The sequence below is a fragment of the Diabrotica undecimpunctata genome, chromosome 3 (assembly GCF_040954645.1).
Source record: "Diabrotica undecimpunctata isolate CICGRU chromosome 3, icDiaUnde3, whole genome shotgun sequence".
Classification (NCBI taxonomy): Eukaryota; Metazoa; Arthropoda; class Insecta; order Coleoptera; family Chrysomelidae; genus Diabrotica; species Diabrotica undecimpunctata.
In genome coordinates, this window is record NC_092805.1 from 104,511,080 (window position 1) to 104,524,969 (window position 13,890).

General features: G+C 33.6%; 1 protein-coding gene across 1 annotated transcript in view; it reads left to right on the forward strand.

Annotated features, from left to right (window-relative positions):
• Positions 1-13,668, forward strand: part of E(z) (histone-lysine N-methyltransferase E(z)) — a 39,397-nt gene extending 25,729 nt beyond the window's left edge. The window contains exons 6-11 of the mRNA XM_072526485.1: positions 1,572-1,753; positions 8,601-8,862; positions 9,205-9,375; positions 10,103-10,285; positions 11,997-12,162; positions 13,452-13,668. Coding sequence (XP_072382586.1) covers positions 1,572-1,753; positions 8,601-8,862; positions 9,205-9,375; positions 10,103-10,285; positions 11,997-12,162; positions 13,452-13,512 — 1,025 coding nt within the window. The 3' untranslated portion in view covers positions 13,513-13,668. The remainder of the gene's footprint in view (positions 1-1,571; positions 1,754-8,600; positions 8,863-9,204; positions 9,376-10,102; positions 10,286-11,996; positions 12,163-13,451) is intronic.
• The last annotated feature ends 222 nt before the right edge of the window (positions 13,669-13,890 follow it).

Here is a 13,890-nt window from a genome sequence, read left to right on the forward strand (position 1 = left end):
ATCTGTTTACAAACTCAGAAGTTGGGCGATATTTTGTAGCAGAAATAAATTATTACCAATGAAAAATTTCCTTTTTGAATGGAACTATGCATAGAGGTTAACCTTAAAAAAAAACAAAAACAAAACCAGATATCAATTATGATTAGGTATGTATCAATTGTCAAAAAAATAGTGCTAACTGTCATATGTCAATACTAAATCCTAAAACTTTAATAATAATTAATATGACAGCTAGGCCACACCCTAACATTAAAAATTACATATTAAAATTTTCCCATTTGTCATGAAAGCAATTATTGATGGAAAATGTCTGTTTTTACTTTAAAAGTTCAACAAAAGGTTACCTGAATTTCACTAAATGTTATTTTTTCTCCTTTAAAAGTTCTGGAGTTGGAACTGGATTTAGATTCACTGCGACACAAACAACTGCGGAAATACTCTGGAATGACTTGGGACCAAAAAATTGAGGATGGAAACTGGGTATTGGACGTAAACTTTCTTACAACAAATTTGCCGGTTTCTTAACGCCGACCCACGCTGCGTCTGCTCTCTATAAAATTTCTTCCAAACCTCTGTAACTGCACAATTAACTGCCACAATACTACACATTTTCCCATGAAAAAAGGCGAAAACGATCCATTTCCAATTTGAAGCTAAATTCGGACTGACACCGAAACCAACTGCCTTTGACAGCGGCCTCACTGAGAGTAACTTCATAATCCTCAAAAATCATTCGCCTCTTTGCATAACGTTCCCATCAACCCAAGTAGATATTTATTTATCGCGCAATATTAAGCGGAAACGATCAAAAGAAATACCGAAGAAATACGAAACAAACTTTAAAATGTGTTTATTATCAATCTCGGCGACGCAAAAAGGATTGAAATAATATTTCGGTGTTTTCATACATACAAGGTGATTTGAAATGCTACATGCTGTCCACCAAAGTGAACTGTCCGGCCCGCTCTCCATTTTGTAAAGTTGTTGTATCAACATCTTCGAATTTTGTTGATTATTTCTTACGTTAATAATTTAAAAAATAATAATAATAAATAAAAGGATACAGTATAATTTCAATATTTTAGATAAATATGAGTTGTTAATTAGCCTAATTCGGGGTTATCCACACATATACGATATATCCAGTAAAAATTTTAAAGACCATGAAACCAAGGATCATACCTTCTTGTATTTCATAATCCATTGTAACATGCAAAACAGATAAATATTATAATAAAGAATAGTATAAATTAATAAACACACACAGTTTGTTTATGATTCATATAATTTATAGGTTATATTAAATGTCGGTGAATGTAACTCATTCATGGTCACCAACTCTAACCATTGTTTCTACTCATGCGCAAAAATTTCACTCCGTCGATTTATAAATTGACATAAATATTTACAGCCCGTTTGTTACGTCTCCAGTGCGTCTACGTCTACAGTCCGTCAAACTATAAATCCAGCTTAATTGTTTATAGATAAGAGAGCTCTCGCACAACTAAACTTACCATTCAGAAGTCAAATAAATATTTGTTACCTCACATAAAAACTATTTTTATTTTTAGACAATGATAGTTCCGATCCAGTTTCTACCACAACGTCGTTTAGTTTATTGGGTTTGATGGGAGCCAACGACCACAAGGAATGGACCGGTTCAGATCAGAGTCTATTCCGAGGGCTGCATAAAGTTTTTCTTAATAATTACTGTGCCATTGCTCAAATTATGCTAACCAAAACCTGTCAACAGGTAAATTATTATTTATTATTTATTGTATTAATATAACTGAAAATATAACAAATATTTTTTCCGCTACACCTACGGTAGATTATTCTTCTCTCAAACAATAACCAATTTAATTCTAACCTAAGATTAAGAAGCGATAATGTTTCGAGATTAAGAAACGTTAAGGTTTACCAAATGATGCCCCCTTATTTCATGTGAAAAAGAAATGGACTACCTAAGTCTGACGTCACAATGGGCGGGGTTTTTAAAAACCTTTCCAAACATTTCTAATTTGTGTGTATTTATCCCATAAGAAGTTGGAAATATTGGATTTTTTTAATTGTTTGAAGAATAAATAAGGTTTTTTGGTTATGAAGTTTTAGTTTTATTCTGTGCGATTGGTATTATTTGTTGTTCGCGAATTTTTGAGGTAAAAATATCAAAGTATTACGATATTTACTATGAATGTTCATATTTTAAGGTTATGTCATTGTTTGATTAAAACTTTAATTATTTTTCACTGTATTTCAAAGTACTTTGTTGTTGAAAAGTTCAGTAATACTGGATATTGTGGATATCTTCAACATGTTTACTAGTCATTATATATCCAGATCTAAAAAATAAACTCAAAAACTATTACAACATTCAAAAAACATTTTTTTAAACACTCATTATGACAATTTGATAAAAAGGTTTCCACAGAATTTTATATTACAACTTAAACTAAACCCATATAAAAAACATAAGCTAGTATTATATTTCCATAGTGAGACTCATTAAAAAAATTATACGCCACTGCACCCTTCCATAATATATCTATCGAAAGTTCCAATAAATTTTTTAAAATATTTTCTTAATAAAGAAGATCTATCTACTCTAGTTTTCGGTTCTTCTTCTTAGAGTGCCGTCTCCCTACGGAGGTTGGCAATCATAATGGCTATTTTTGAACTTGCTGCTCTAAACAAATCAATCGATCTGCATTGATACCAATCACGTAGATTCTTCAACCCTGAGTTCTGCCTTCGGCCAACAGATCTTCTTCCTTGAATCTTTTCCTGTATGATGAGTCTCAAAATTTCATATTTTGGTCCCCTCATCACGTGGCCTAGGTATTCCAGATTTCTGGTTTGTATAGTGGTGATTAGCTCTGTTTCTTTACCAACCCTCTCCAGTACTTCTTTATTTGTAATTCTACCAGTCCATGATATTTTCAATACTCTGCGGTATAACCAGAGTTCGAAAGCCTCGAAAATTTCTTCAGAATATAAGTTAAACAAAAGTGGCGATAAAACACATCCCTGTCTAACTCCTCTACAGATCTTCATTTCTTCTGTGTGTTGCCCATCAATTTGAACTATGGCACTTTGGTTCCAATATAATGTTTGCACTATATTTATAATTTTACTGTCAATGCGCTTGTTTATAAGTTTTCGCTATACCCTGCAAAACATACCAATTTGGGACACATTGTACCTTGTTGATAGTACCTCCTCATCTGTGATGCAATTTACACTTTGTATAGCTACAGAATAACCATATTCTGTGTGTTTCAGAACGCCAAGTGCAAGATTTCATACCTAAATGGGCTAAATATACATTCGTGTTTTTTTAATCCTTACGTCCTAGATGTTTTCTATCATTTTCGTTTTCAGTACATCAAATTACACAAGAATTTAATCAAAACATGAAGAACAGTCCTAATTTGTGTCAAGAGACACACATCTTTCAATTGTAACTTTGTCCCCATTGTTTTCTTAATCCATATATTTTTCACTTTATTTCTACTTCCGCATTCATCCTTCATTCTTTTTCATCTCCATACATCTTTCAATGACTATTTTCATACTTCTATTCCTTCTAACTCTTAATATTGTTTCCTGTCCTAACTAGAATTAACTACCTAACTCCCGTTAATTATTTCAACCAGACTAACTTACAACCATTATCTATATAAAAGGTTGCTGGTGTGAAAGTGTTAGGGAAGAAGGTCTCATACTCACAATCAGTGTTAAGTTGTTGTAGTTATTTATTAAGAGAAAGATTGGGCGACCGGTTTCGCTGTTTACAAGTTATAAAACATCGTCAGGCTCCCAAGAAACTAAAGTCTGAAGTATGTATAAAACTAAAACATTCATTTAAAGAGGTACTAAGAATGTATAGGACTTGGCTAATAGTCAGTTATATAAAAATATAAAAGGTGGTCAGCAATATACAATATCAATTGACACAAAAGTATAATAAAAGTCTAAGAATAATGGTGGAAGAAATAACCAAGCAAGTTCAGGTTGCGCCCTGATGAATGTTTGTCTAATCCATTCAAATTCTAAGTTTTTAAAGGACAAGTTATTCTGTTCAAATGTCGATTTAAAGGAGATGCTGATTTATTTCTTCTTCTGAATATCCTTACCATCGAATATATCTCACTATAATACCTGCCACATAATTATTAGCTACATATAATACCTAGTCACTCCCCAATTTACATATCTTTTATGCTCCTCCACTACTGGGACATCTTACAATCTTCTCACAGATTTTAGTTACATTACATAAGTATCTCAGTTCAAATTAAATCGAGACATTTTTATACTCTTTCAGACTTAGTAACATTATAATTAATTAATTCATATATATATATATATATATATATATATATATATATATATATATATATATATATATATATATATATACACAACAAAAATAAAAGCTCAGCGTAGATTTTAGAAGTTTTAATGCATTGGATAACATTTTTTAATTTCCCTATTATTTTATTCCTAAATATTTAAAAAAATATTTTATAACGTAATGAAAACTTATTGATTAAACAGAATAATAGTAAATTAAAAAAAAATAACGTATTCTTCTTCTTCTTCAGCCTTAAGTAATCCAACTTTGGACATAGGCATCCCCCAAATCAATCTAGTGTTTTCTATTTTGCGCCACTTTCTTCCAGTTGTGTCCTCCGATCTTCTTAATATCATCAGCCCATCTGATTTGTGTCTTCCTCTGCTTCTCTTTCCTAACCATGGTCTTCATTGTTGTATTTCGTGGTTCCATCTTTTATCCTTTAGTCGGGCATTGTGTCCTGCGAAGCTCCATTTTAATTTGGCAGCATGTTCTCCTGCGTCTTTTACTTTAATTTTGCTTCTAATCCATTTGTTTGTTTTTTGTCTATAAGTCTCACCCCAAGCATTGATCTTTCCATCGCTCTTCGTGTTTTTACTATTTTATCCATATTAGACTTGGTGAGTGTCCACGTCTGTGAACCATACGTGAGTATAGGGAGGATACACTGATCGTAAATTCTGGTTTTCAAATATTGTTCTATTTTAGTACTTTCCAAGATCCAACTCAGTTTTCCAAATCCTGCCCATGCTAACCTTATTCTTCTGGTAATTTCGGCAATTTGATTTTCTTTGTTAACTTTCATTATCTGTCCCAGGTAGATGTATTCGCTTACTGTTTCTAAATTTAACGTTCAACGTTATTTCTCGAATGTTCGGTGTGTTTATCATTATTTTTGTTTTTTCCAAGTTCACCTTAAGACCCATTTTTTCTTAAGACCTGTAGTTCTTCGAAACTTGTAGCGAATATTACAATGTCATCAGCGCACCTCAAATGACTCAGTTTTCTTCCATTAACATTTATTCCTTTATCTACCCAGTTAATGTCTTTGAACACGTCTTCCAGTCCAAGTGTGAATAGCTTGGGTGAGATAACATCTCCCTGGCGAACTCCTCTGTTGATTGGTATAGCTTTGGTTTTCGCATCTATTTGTATTTTCATTGTAGCTTTCTTGTAAATATTATGTATGAGCATTCTGTATCGGGAGTCTATCCTGCAGTTGTTCATAGCTCTCTCTATTGCCCAAAGTTCTATGGAGTCGAATGCTTTTTCATAATCAACGAAGCCAATGTATAAGTTCAAGTGATATTCATTGGCTTTCTCTATTAGCGTTATGACTGTAAGAAGATGATGCGCTGTACTGTAACCCTTTCGGAATCCTGCCTGCTCTACCGGTTGATAGCTATCGAGTTTCGACGTTAACCTGTTAGTTATTACTCTCATAAACAGTTTGTACATTTGGGACAGCAGGGAGATTGGCCTATAGTTCCTCAGATCTCCCCTGTCTCCCTTTTTGAAGAGAATTATTGTCAAACTTTCATTCCAATCATCTGGGACTTCTCCTCTGTGAAGACATTCGTTGAAAAAATTTTTCAATTCTTCGAGAATAATTTCACTCCCCTCCTTCAACATTTCTACAAGTATTCCATCTGGGCCCGGAGCCTTATTGTTCTTTAGTTGTGCCATAGCTTGTTTTATTTCGAAGAATTCTATGTTAGGGAGTATTTTTGAGTTGACATTCGTTATCTTTCTCTTAAGATCTTCCTTTGCAGTGTTATCTGGGTTCTTGTTTGAGGAATATAAATCACGGTAAAATGTTTGAGTAACTTTTAGGATTTCGTTATTTTCTCTTAGGCATTTCAGGCCTCGGTTCTTTTCTATTATTTTTTCTACCTTTTTTTCATTATAGATCCTTAAATCTTCCTTTACTCCCTTCTTTATTTGTTTATTCAATTCTGTGAAACCATTGGTGTTTCGCTTTCTTTCACTTAGAAATGTGCGTCTCTTTTCCATCAACCGTTTTGTTCTGTCACTTATTCTGTCTTCTTTATTTTTCGTTTTCTTTGCAACAGTCAGTCCTGCTTTCAAGAGCTTTCGTTGCATTTCTTTATTAATTGTGTTCATGTCGCAGTATTCTTGTTGATAATGTTCTTCAAATTCTTTTCTTAAGACTTCTCTGTACTCATCTCCCTTCTGTCGTATTTTAGTTTGATCTATTTGATTACAATAATTATGTGGCCTATTTCTACTAGTTTTCGTCTGTTTAATATGAATCCTTGCTCTTAAAAGGCGATGATCGCTGCCAGTTGTGAATCGATTGAGAGCAAAAAAATTACCACTGAGTTACATCCCCTTTATTTTTAATGACATCCACAATTCTTCGAGGCAAGTTCTCTTTTACCAAGTTCTGACAAAATTCTAATGTAAATGAATCCCATATTTCTTGCATTTTTTCCTTTAATTCGTTGACGGACTTGGCAGGATGTTTTCTCAAAGCTTTTTTCATTTCGCGCCACAAAGAGTATCGGGGACATGTCGGGACTGTTAGAAACCCATTCCAGAAGTGGTATACCAGGGTCTTCTATCCATTTTAATTTCTTTTTTGAGGTATGACAACCTACGCGGTCCTGTTGGAAGACAAAATCTTCCGCTGATGTTAAACGGTGTTCCATAATCGGTAAAGATTCTTCTAAAATATTCAAATATTTGCCCGTGTTTACAATCCCATCGATAAAATTTGCCACACCGTTAGACGACATGCTGCCCCAGATCATGACAGATGCAGGAAATTTGACTTTTCTCTTCAGACAGCCTGTATTGAAAGCTTCGTTTTTCACTCCATTGTATTGAATCCCATTGCGACTGAGTCCAATCTTTATTTTCTTATGACCATTTTAGTCTATTTTTCTTTTGTTGTAACGTTAAAAGTGGCTTTTCCTTAGTCGAAAATAAAATGAAATTTATTAAATAACTTAAGGCCTGCGTAGCGCAAGCGGTAGGATGCTTGCCTCGCATGCCGGTGGTCCGGAGTTCGAATCCTACCGCCGGCAAGAACAACTAGACATTTTTAAAAAGGTAATAGGCCCCAGGTCGACTCAGCCTGAATAAAAATGAGTACCTTGGGTAAAACCAGGGGTAATTATAGGCGGTTGAAGCGTAGCACTGGCCATGTTACCTTCCTTGTATACCGTAGGCCCTAGATATAGCAGACTACCCTGCTATACTCCCAAAGCCGCGAAGCGGTATAAAACGGGAGACTATTATATTATTAAATAACTTAGATGATAAAATTATTGACGTTAACTGACAATATTATTGTTTTGATGTCATTTTTCCATAGCTACCTCTGGATTTAACGTAATTATGAAAAAATCAACGTATGTTGACATAAGTGAATGCATAGCCAGGGTTTAGTGAATTTTTTTTATTGTTGAAAATAAATAAAAAACTATAAGGGTAATGTTTTTAATAAATATTAATAAAAGTGCCATATTAATTAATATGGGAACTTATAAAAACATGCAGGGTATAATTTTTTTACGGTAATCGACTTAAACTGCAAATTCCATATGTGGGCCAACTGATATGGGAAGGGGCTCGTATATATATTACATTTTTTTTACATACCTCTGATATCGCTATCGAGTTAAAGTCATAGCCTATTTACATTTTATTGTCTATTTTCCGGTATATTTGATTGTGATATTGCCCACGGCTCAAACACTCACAATATACACATATTTTCTCACTTCTCAAATCCACCTGTTGGAAAAGACAACAATTCTCAAAGTCTCGTGAGGGAATCTAGAGATAGATTCTTATTTACGAGCTTAAGTTATCGCACAGCGTGACTCCCGAAGGACATACTCTGGATTCCTTAGTCTAAATAAACAAAGGAAAAAGATGGAGAGAAGGTTCGAAGGTTCACGAAATGATTTAAGTCAGAAGATCGTACTAAGTCTGAAGGACTTGGTCGGACCGAGAAATCGACGACCAACCGCCCTCCGCAACATATCTATACAGTTTTTACAGCCTCTTTGTAGTTTCAAACATACTCTTATCTCCTCGAGTTGTAATATTATATCGTTACACATTTCTGTTTGCATTTGTACCTAAAGTTTTAAATTTGGCATAATCTTATTCGCAACGATAGTGTTAATATCAAAACAATGAATATATTCATTTATTTTAATTGTTAAAATAAAAAATTAAAATACTGTAATAGTGTTGTTGATTCTTACAGGTTTATCATTTTGCTCAAAAAGAGTCGGCAGATATACCACCCGAAGAACAAATTCGCGACTATACTCCACCTCGCAAGAAGAAGAAGAAGCATCGTCTTTGGTCTATGCACTGTCGAAAAATCCAGCTCAAAAAAGACTCAAATAGTAATCATGTGTACAACTTTACGCCATGCGATCATCCAGGACAAAACTGTGATCATAACTGCCCGTGTATTGGTGCGCAAAACTTCTGTGAAAAGTTTTGTAACTGCAGTTCAGACTGTAAGTTTTAGCTTTTGTTTGTATATTTGATTATGACCACACCACATTTTTTTCGTCATAAATTGTTCTAGTAGACATGGAGGAAACCGAACATTAACATACTGAAGGCCATAGTAATGAATAAAAACCCATTCCGGGAAAGTGTAGAAGTACTTTGGCTAAACTATATTTGGATCACATTTCACTATAACAATAATATATTTCATGCCAACTGGAAGAATTTCCGATCAATTTCATGACTGGTACCAAAATAACATTCTTTATCATATGTACCTAATACTCAAAACATAATAGTCGTTGTATTAATCCCTTATGAATATTTCATTGTTTTCGTTGTTTTAGGTCAAAATAGATTTCCTGGATGTCGATGTAAAGCTCAGTGTAATACCAAGCAGTGTCCTTGCTATTTAGCTGTTAGAGAATGTGATCCTGATCTTTGTCAAACGTGCGGTGCAGACCAGTTTGACAATACAAAAATTACTTGCAAAAACGTCAGTGTTCAAAGAGGATTGCGTAAGTAAATTTTTTTATATTACGGTATATCCTCTGTATTAGAAGACTAGTGTTAGTTGCCATGCTTTATTATTAGCCCAATAACATCAAATCATCATCATAATAGGCTCGACAATCGTTTGTGATTCTTGGTCTGCTCATACATATTTGGTTTTTTCTTCTTTTCCAAGTCCTAGTTCACTTGCCGATTCGTAAACGCTACGTCTCTCATACTTCTGCCCACTATATAACGATATCATCAGCGAATGCGAGAATTTGTGTCAATCTATTAAAGATAGTTCCGTTAAATCTAATGTTTATCTGTCTGACTGCCTTTTTCAAGGCAATATTAAAGATGAGGCACGCTACCGCGTCTCCCTAGACTATTGTTAAAATTAAAGAAAGTAGAGTTTTCTCCTTGATTTCTAACACACGAGGCTACATTTTGCATTGTTAGTTTTGTCAGTTTAACTAACTTAGGTGAGATTCCAAAATCTATCATTGCATTATATAGTGCAGTTCTTTTTAACACTGTCATAGGCTGCTTTGAAGTTGACGAAGAGATGGTCTGTGAAAATTGCCTATGTGCGTGCATTTGGTGTATAGTTGACTTTCCGTCAATTTATATTAATATTTTATATAAAATAACAAATAGATACTTTATACACAGAAACAATAGTTTTGTAAATTATGAATTCGTATTTGATGATTAGTTGAGTTTATTAATATTTAATGGTTTGGTTTTCAGATAAGCACTTACTGATGGCGCCGTCTGATGTAGCTGGATGGGGCATATTTTTAAAAGATAGCGCCCAAAAAAACGAGTTTATATCGGAATATTGTGGAGAAATAATTTCTCAGGACGAAGCCGATAGAAGAGGAAAAGTATATGACAAATATATGTGCAGTTTTCTTTTTAATTTAAACAACGGTAAGTATTTTAATTGTAAGAGTTATTGTTCTGTTTTCTAGTCGTCTTTATTGATTTCCAATCATAAGATCTATAGTCATCCATTATACCTCTAACAACATTCTACAACAGCGGTGCCCAAATGGTCGATCGCGACAGCTTCTGGAGTCGATCGCAAAAGAATTCAAAAGTAATCAAGTCCTGGTCAAAATGTTACCGATTCTTTTCGAATGTCTTTTTCATATATAGTAAGCATGCGGCGACGGAGCATTATGTCAGTGTTTATTAAGTTTCGATAAGTAGAAATTCTATGTAAAATAGCAATATTTAAAACGCAAAATGAGTGCGCCCAAAAAAGCAAAACTAATGTGACGAATCATTTGAATATCCTTAACCTGGACCTTTAATGTAAAAATAAAACTATTACTCGACATGTTTAGCGCCATAAATAGTTTTATTCACGAAATGAAGCTATTGATTAGTGAAATAAACAAAAATGTCTCTAAAATTTTTCCAGGTTTGAACACTAGAAATATTTAAAGTGAGTTTGAAATACTGATTTAAAAAAACTGGCGAATATCGTAACTTTCATGGCTTATTCTTTTTCTTGTGAAGATGTTGAAAAATGTGCTATTGAAATATCAAACGCATTCAGTATGGAGATCAGTTCTGCCCAAAATGAAGTATTACATTTAATTTCCGATATACATCTCAAAGCCATGTTTTGGAAATAAATGATGTTTTGGAAATCAACAAAAACGGGTCTAGTGTACGATTGTATTCTATCGTTTTCTCTATTAATGTTTTTAGCGCTCTAAGACGATCATTGCTACCGAAACCTGAGCAAAAGCCGACTTGTTCTATTGGTTGATACGAGGTTTAGTTTATTTTCTAGTCTGCAGGTGACTATTTTGGTAAAAAGTTTATATAAATGAGGGAGCCGGCTTATTGGTCTATAGTTATCTATTTCCGAGAGTCTTCTTTTTTGATAAAGGTTAATATCATTAAAACGTTGTTTCAATCGCTTGGAATTATGCTCTAATACAGACATAAGTTGAATAGACTGATTTTTTTCGAGGAGAACTTCTCCAACTTTATTAGCTCCCACTACTATACCATCTTCTCCAGGTACTACCCCATTTTTCATATTTTGAGCGCATGTTTTATTTCGTTTTTCATAATTTCTGGTATGTCTTCTGAACCCTGGTTAACCACTCGTCTATCTCTTCTGGTGTGCTCTGTATCTTGTGTTGGCTTTTATAAAGTTCTCGGTACAATTATTCGACTGTTGTAAGGATTTCATTTCTGTTAGATGTCATTTCACTTTTTATGTTTTAACTTATTTGAAAATTTCTTTTCTGTCGCTTTCTTCTGAAAACTTCCATGCTTTTATTTTGTTCGATTGTTTGTTGTATCTACTCTTGCATTATTGTAGTGTCTAATGTTATTCTGCTACTTTTGGAGATATTTGTGTTTATAACCTTTGAAGTGCTAAGTTTTTTGATTCAACTCTCTTCGTTGTTCCATTAATATTTTGATTTTTATTCTCTTTTGTAAGAGTGTAATGATAATGTTAGATATAAAGTAAATTATTCATATATTTTCTTGAAAGATTAGAGCTTTAATATTAAAAGTAAGCGTAACAAAAACCCTTTTCGTGGGAGTTATAAATTTTTATACATCAAACATTGTTTTTGTTCAATTTCATATAAATTAAATATTTCATTTTCAGATTTTGTGGTGGATGCAACCAGAAAAGGAAACAAAATCAGATTTGCTAATCATTCAATTAATCCAAATTGTTATGCCAAAGTGATGATGGTCAATGGTGATCATAGAATTGGAATTTTTGCAAAACGACCTATCCAGCCAGGAGAAGAGCTATTTTTTGATTACAGGTAAGTTTTTCGTAGCATGTTATCATTATTTTCATTTATTAGTAAGTATGGACACAAGCGCCTTAATTTCATGGCTAGGTTCTGTGAGTAGAAAAGAGACTTACTATAAAAAATAATTATATCATACATGTGCAAAGAACTACCGGACGTATCTTGTGTGTGTGTCTTTGTGTGTGGGTATCATGATATCAGACAAAATCTATTTGCCACAAAACATGAAAATTATTAGTTATTTGAAATGTTTCATGGCAATGGCAACTCATTGTGAATTAGTTATTGATACATAATTGAAGAGAACCGAGAGTTCAGAGAACATTTGAGGAATATGTGATTTAGATCACCAACAGATACTTTGTCACAAATACAGACAGGAGAGTTAAGTATTCCAATTTTATGTAAGTGGGATGGAAAGCGACCATGGTTTAATTTTAAACGAGTCAATACTGACATTTGAGCTCTAATATAATTATTATAGGTGGATTGAAGAATGTTATTTGGAAGTGTAGGGTGAATGCTGAAATAATGATTTTTTTTTGCTTGCTCACGGTGGTGGAAAGACTTTATGTCCGAACTGCAGAGCTGAAGGCTCCACAGAACAGTGCCGGACTAGAGCCAAAAGGGCTTGCTACCAGCTAAAGCCACCACCGCCATACTCTCCAGAGAACGCCAAATGGAACCATCCTGTGTGGATATAACATCTCTTTGGCGCCGCCCATACTTATTCGTTCACCTCTTTGCAGGAATTTTCTCGCTCTATCAGACAATCTGCAATGTATCAATAAGGTGTACCCCTGACGGGTACATATTCACAACTCTCTACTATAAAAGGAACACTCGACGCTCTGGAAAAAACCACGCACGCTCGAAGTCCTTAGTCTCTACAAACACTCCGGGTATATGCCCAGATTTAACTGGGCAATACCCCTCTTTGGTTACAAGCACACACACACGGACAAGACAACATGTTAATGCCAACATGGCACTAATATGGTGCCAACTGTGAGTACTTTTTTCGGCCATATCCGCAATTTCATTACCTGCGACTCCGCAATACCCTTTCGTCCAAATAAACGAAACAGTTACATTATTTTCTTAAGATCCACAATTAATTTTTTTATCGGACGATAAATATCGGACGATTTTATCTTATACTATTAACTCATAATATATTTTCTTCCCAAAGGGTTGTTTTCAAAAAATATGATTGTAGTTATTTTAAAACTAGACAACTCATTCTTTTTGTGCAAATGTTTTTAAAAAAAATGTATGTATAATTCATATTGTTTCAGATATGGTCCTACCGAGCAACTGAAGTTTGTAGGAATAGAACGAGAAATGGAATTCTTATAGTCTTAACGTGATGTTTTATTTAATTTTTTCCTCTGTTCACATTTTGGCCTGATTATTTTAATTTTATATATTTTGACTTTTGAAAAGTACACATTAAGTATTCGTGTGTAATTTTACAACTTTTAGTATTGAAATATACACTTTATATATACGCTGTATTGTTTGTTATTGGTTACTAAGACTAGTCTAGGCCTTCAAGGCCTGTTGAGCTTTGTAAATAAATAATAAATATACTAAGAATAATTAGATTTGGATATAAAGGAAGAGAAAATGTTAGAAATGAACGTATTACACAATTACTACTACTAAGACAAGACTTTTATTACTTATTACAATCAATTATCCGAGAGACATCAGGCACCATATACTTAAAAAAAG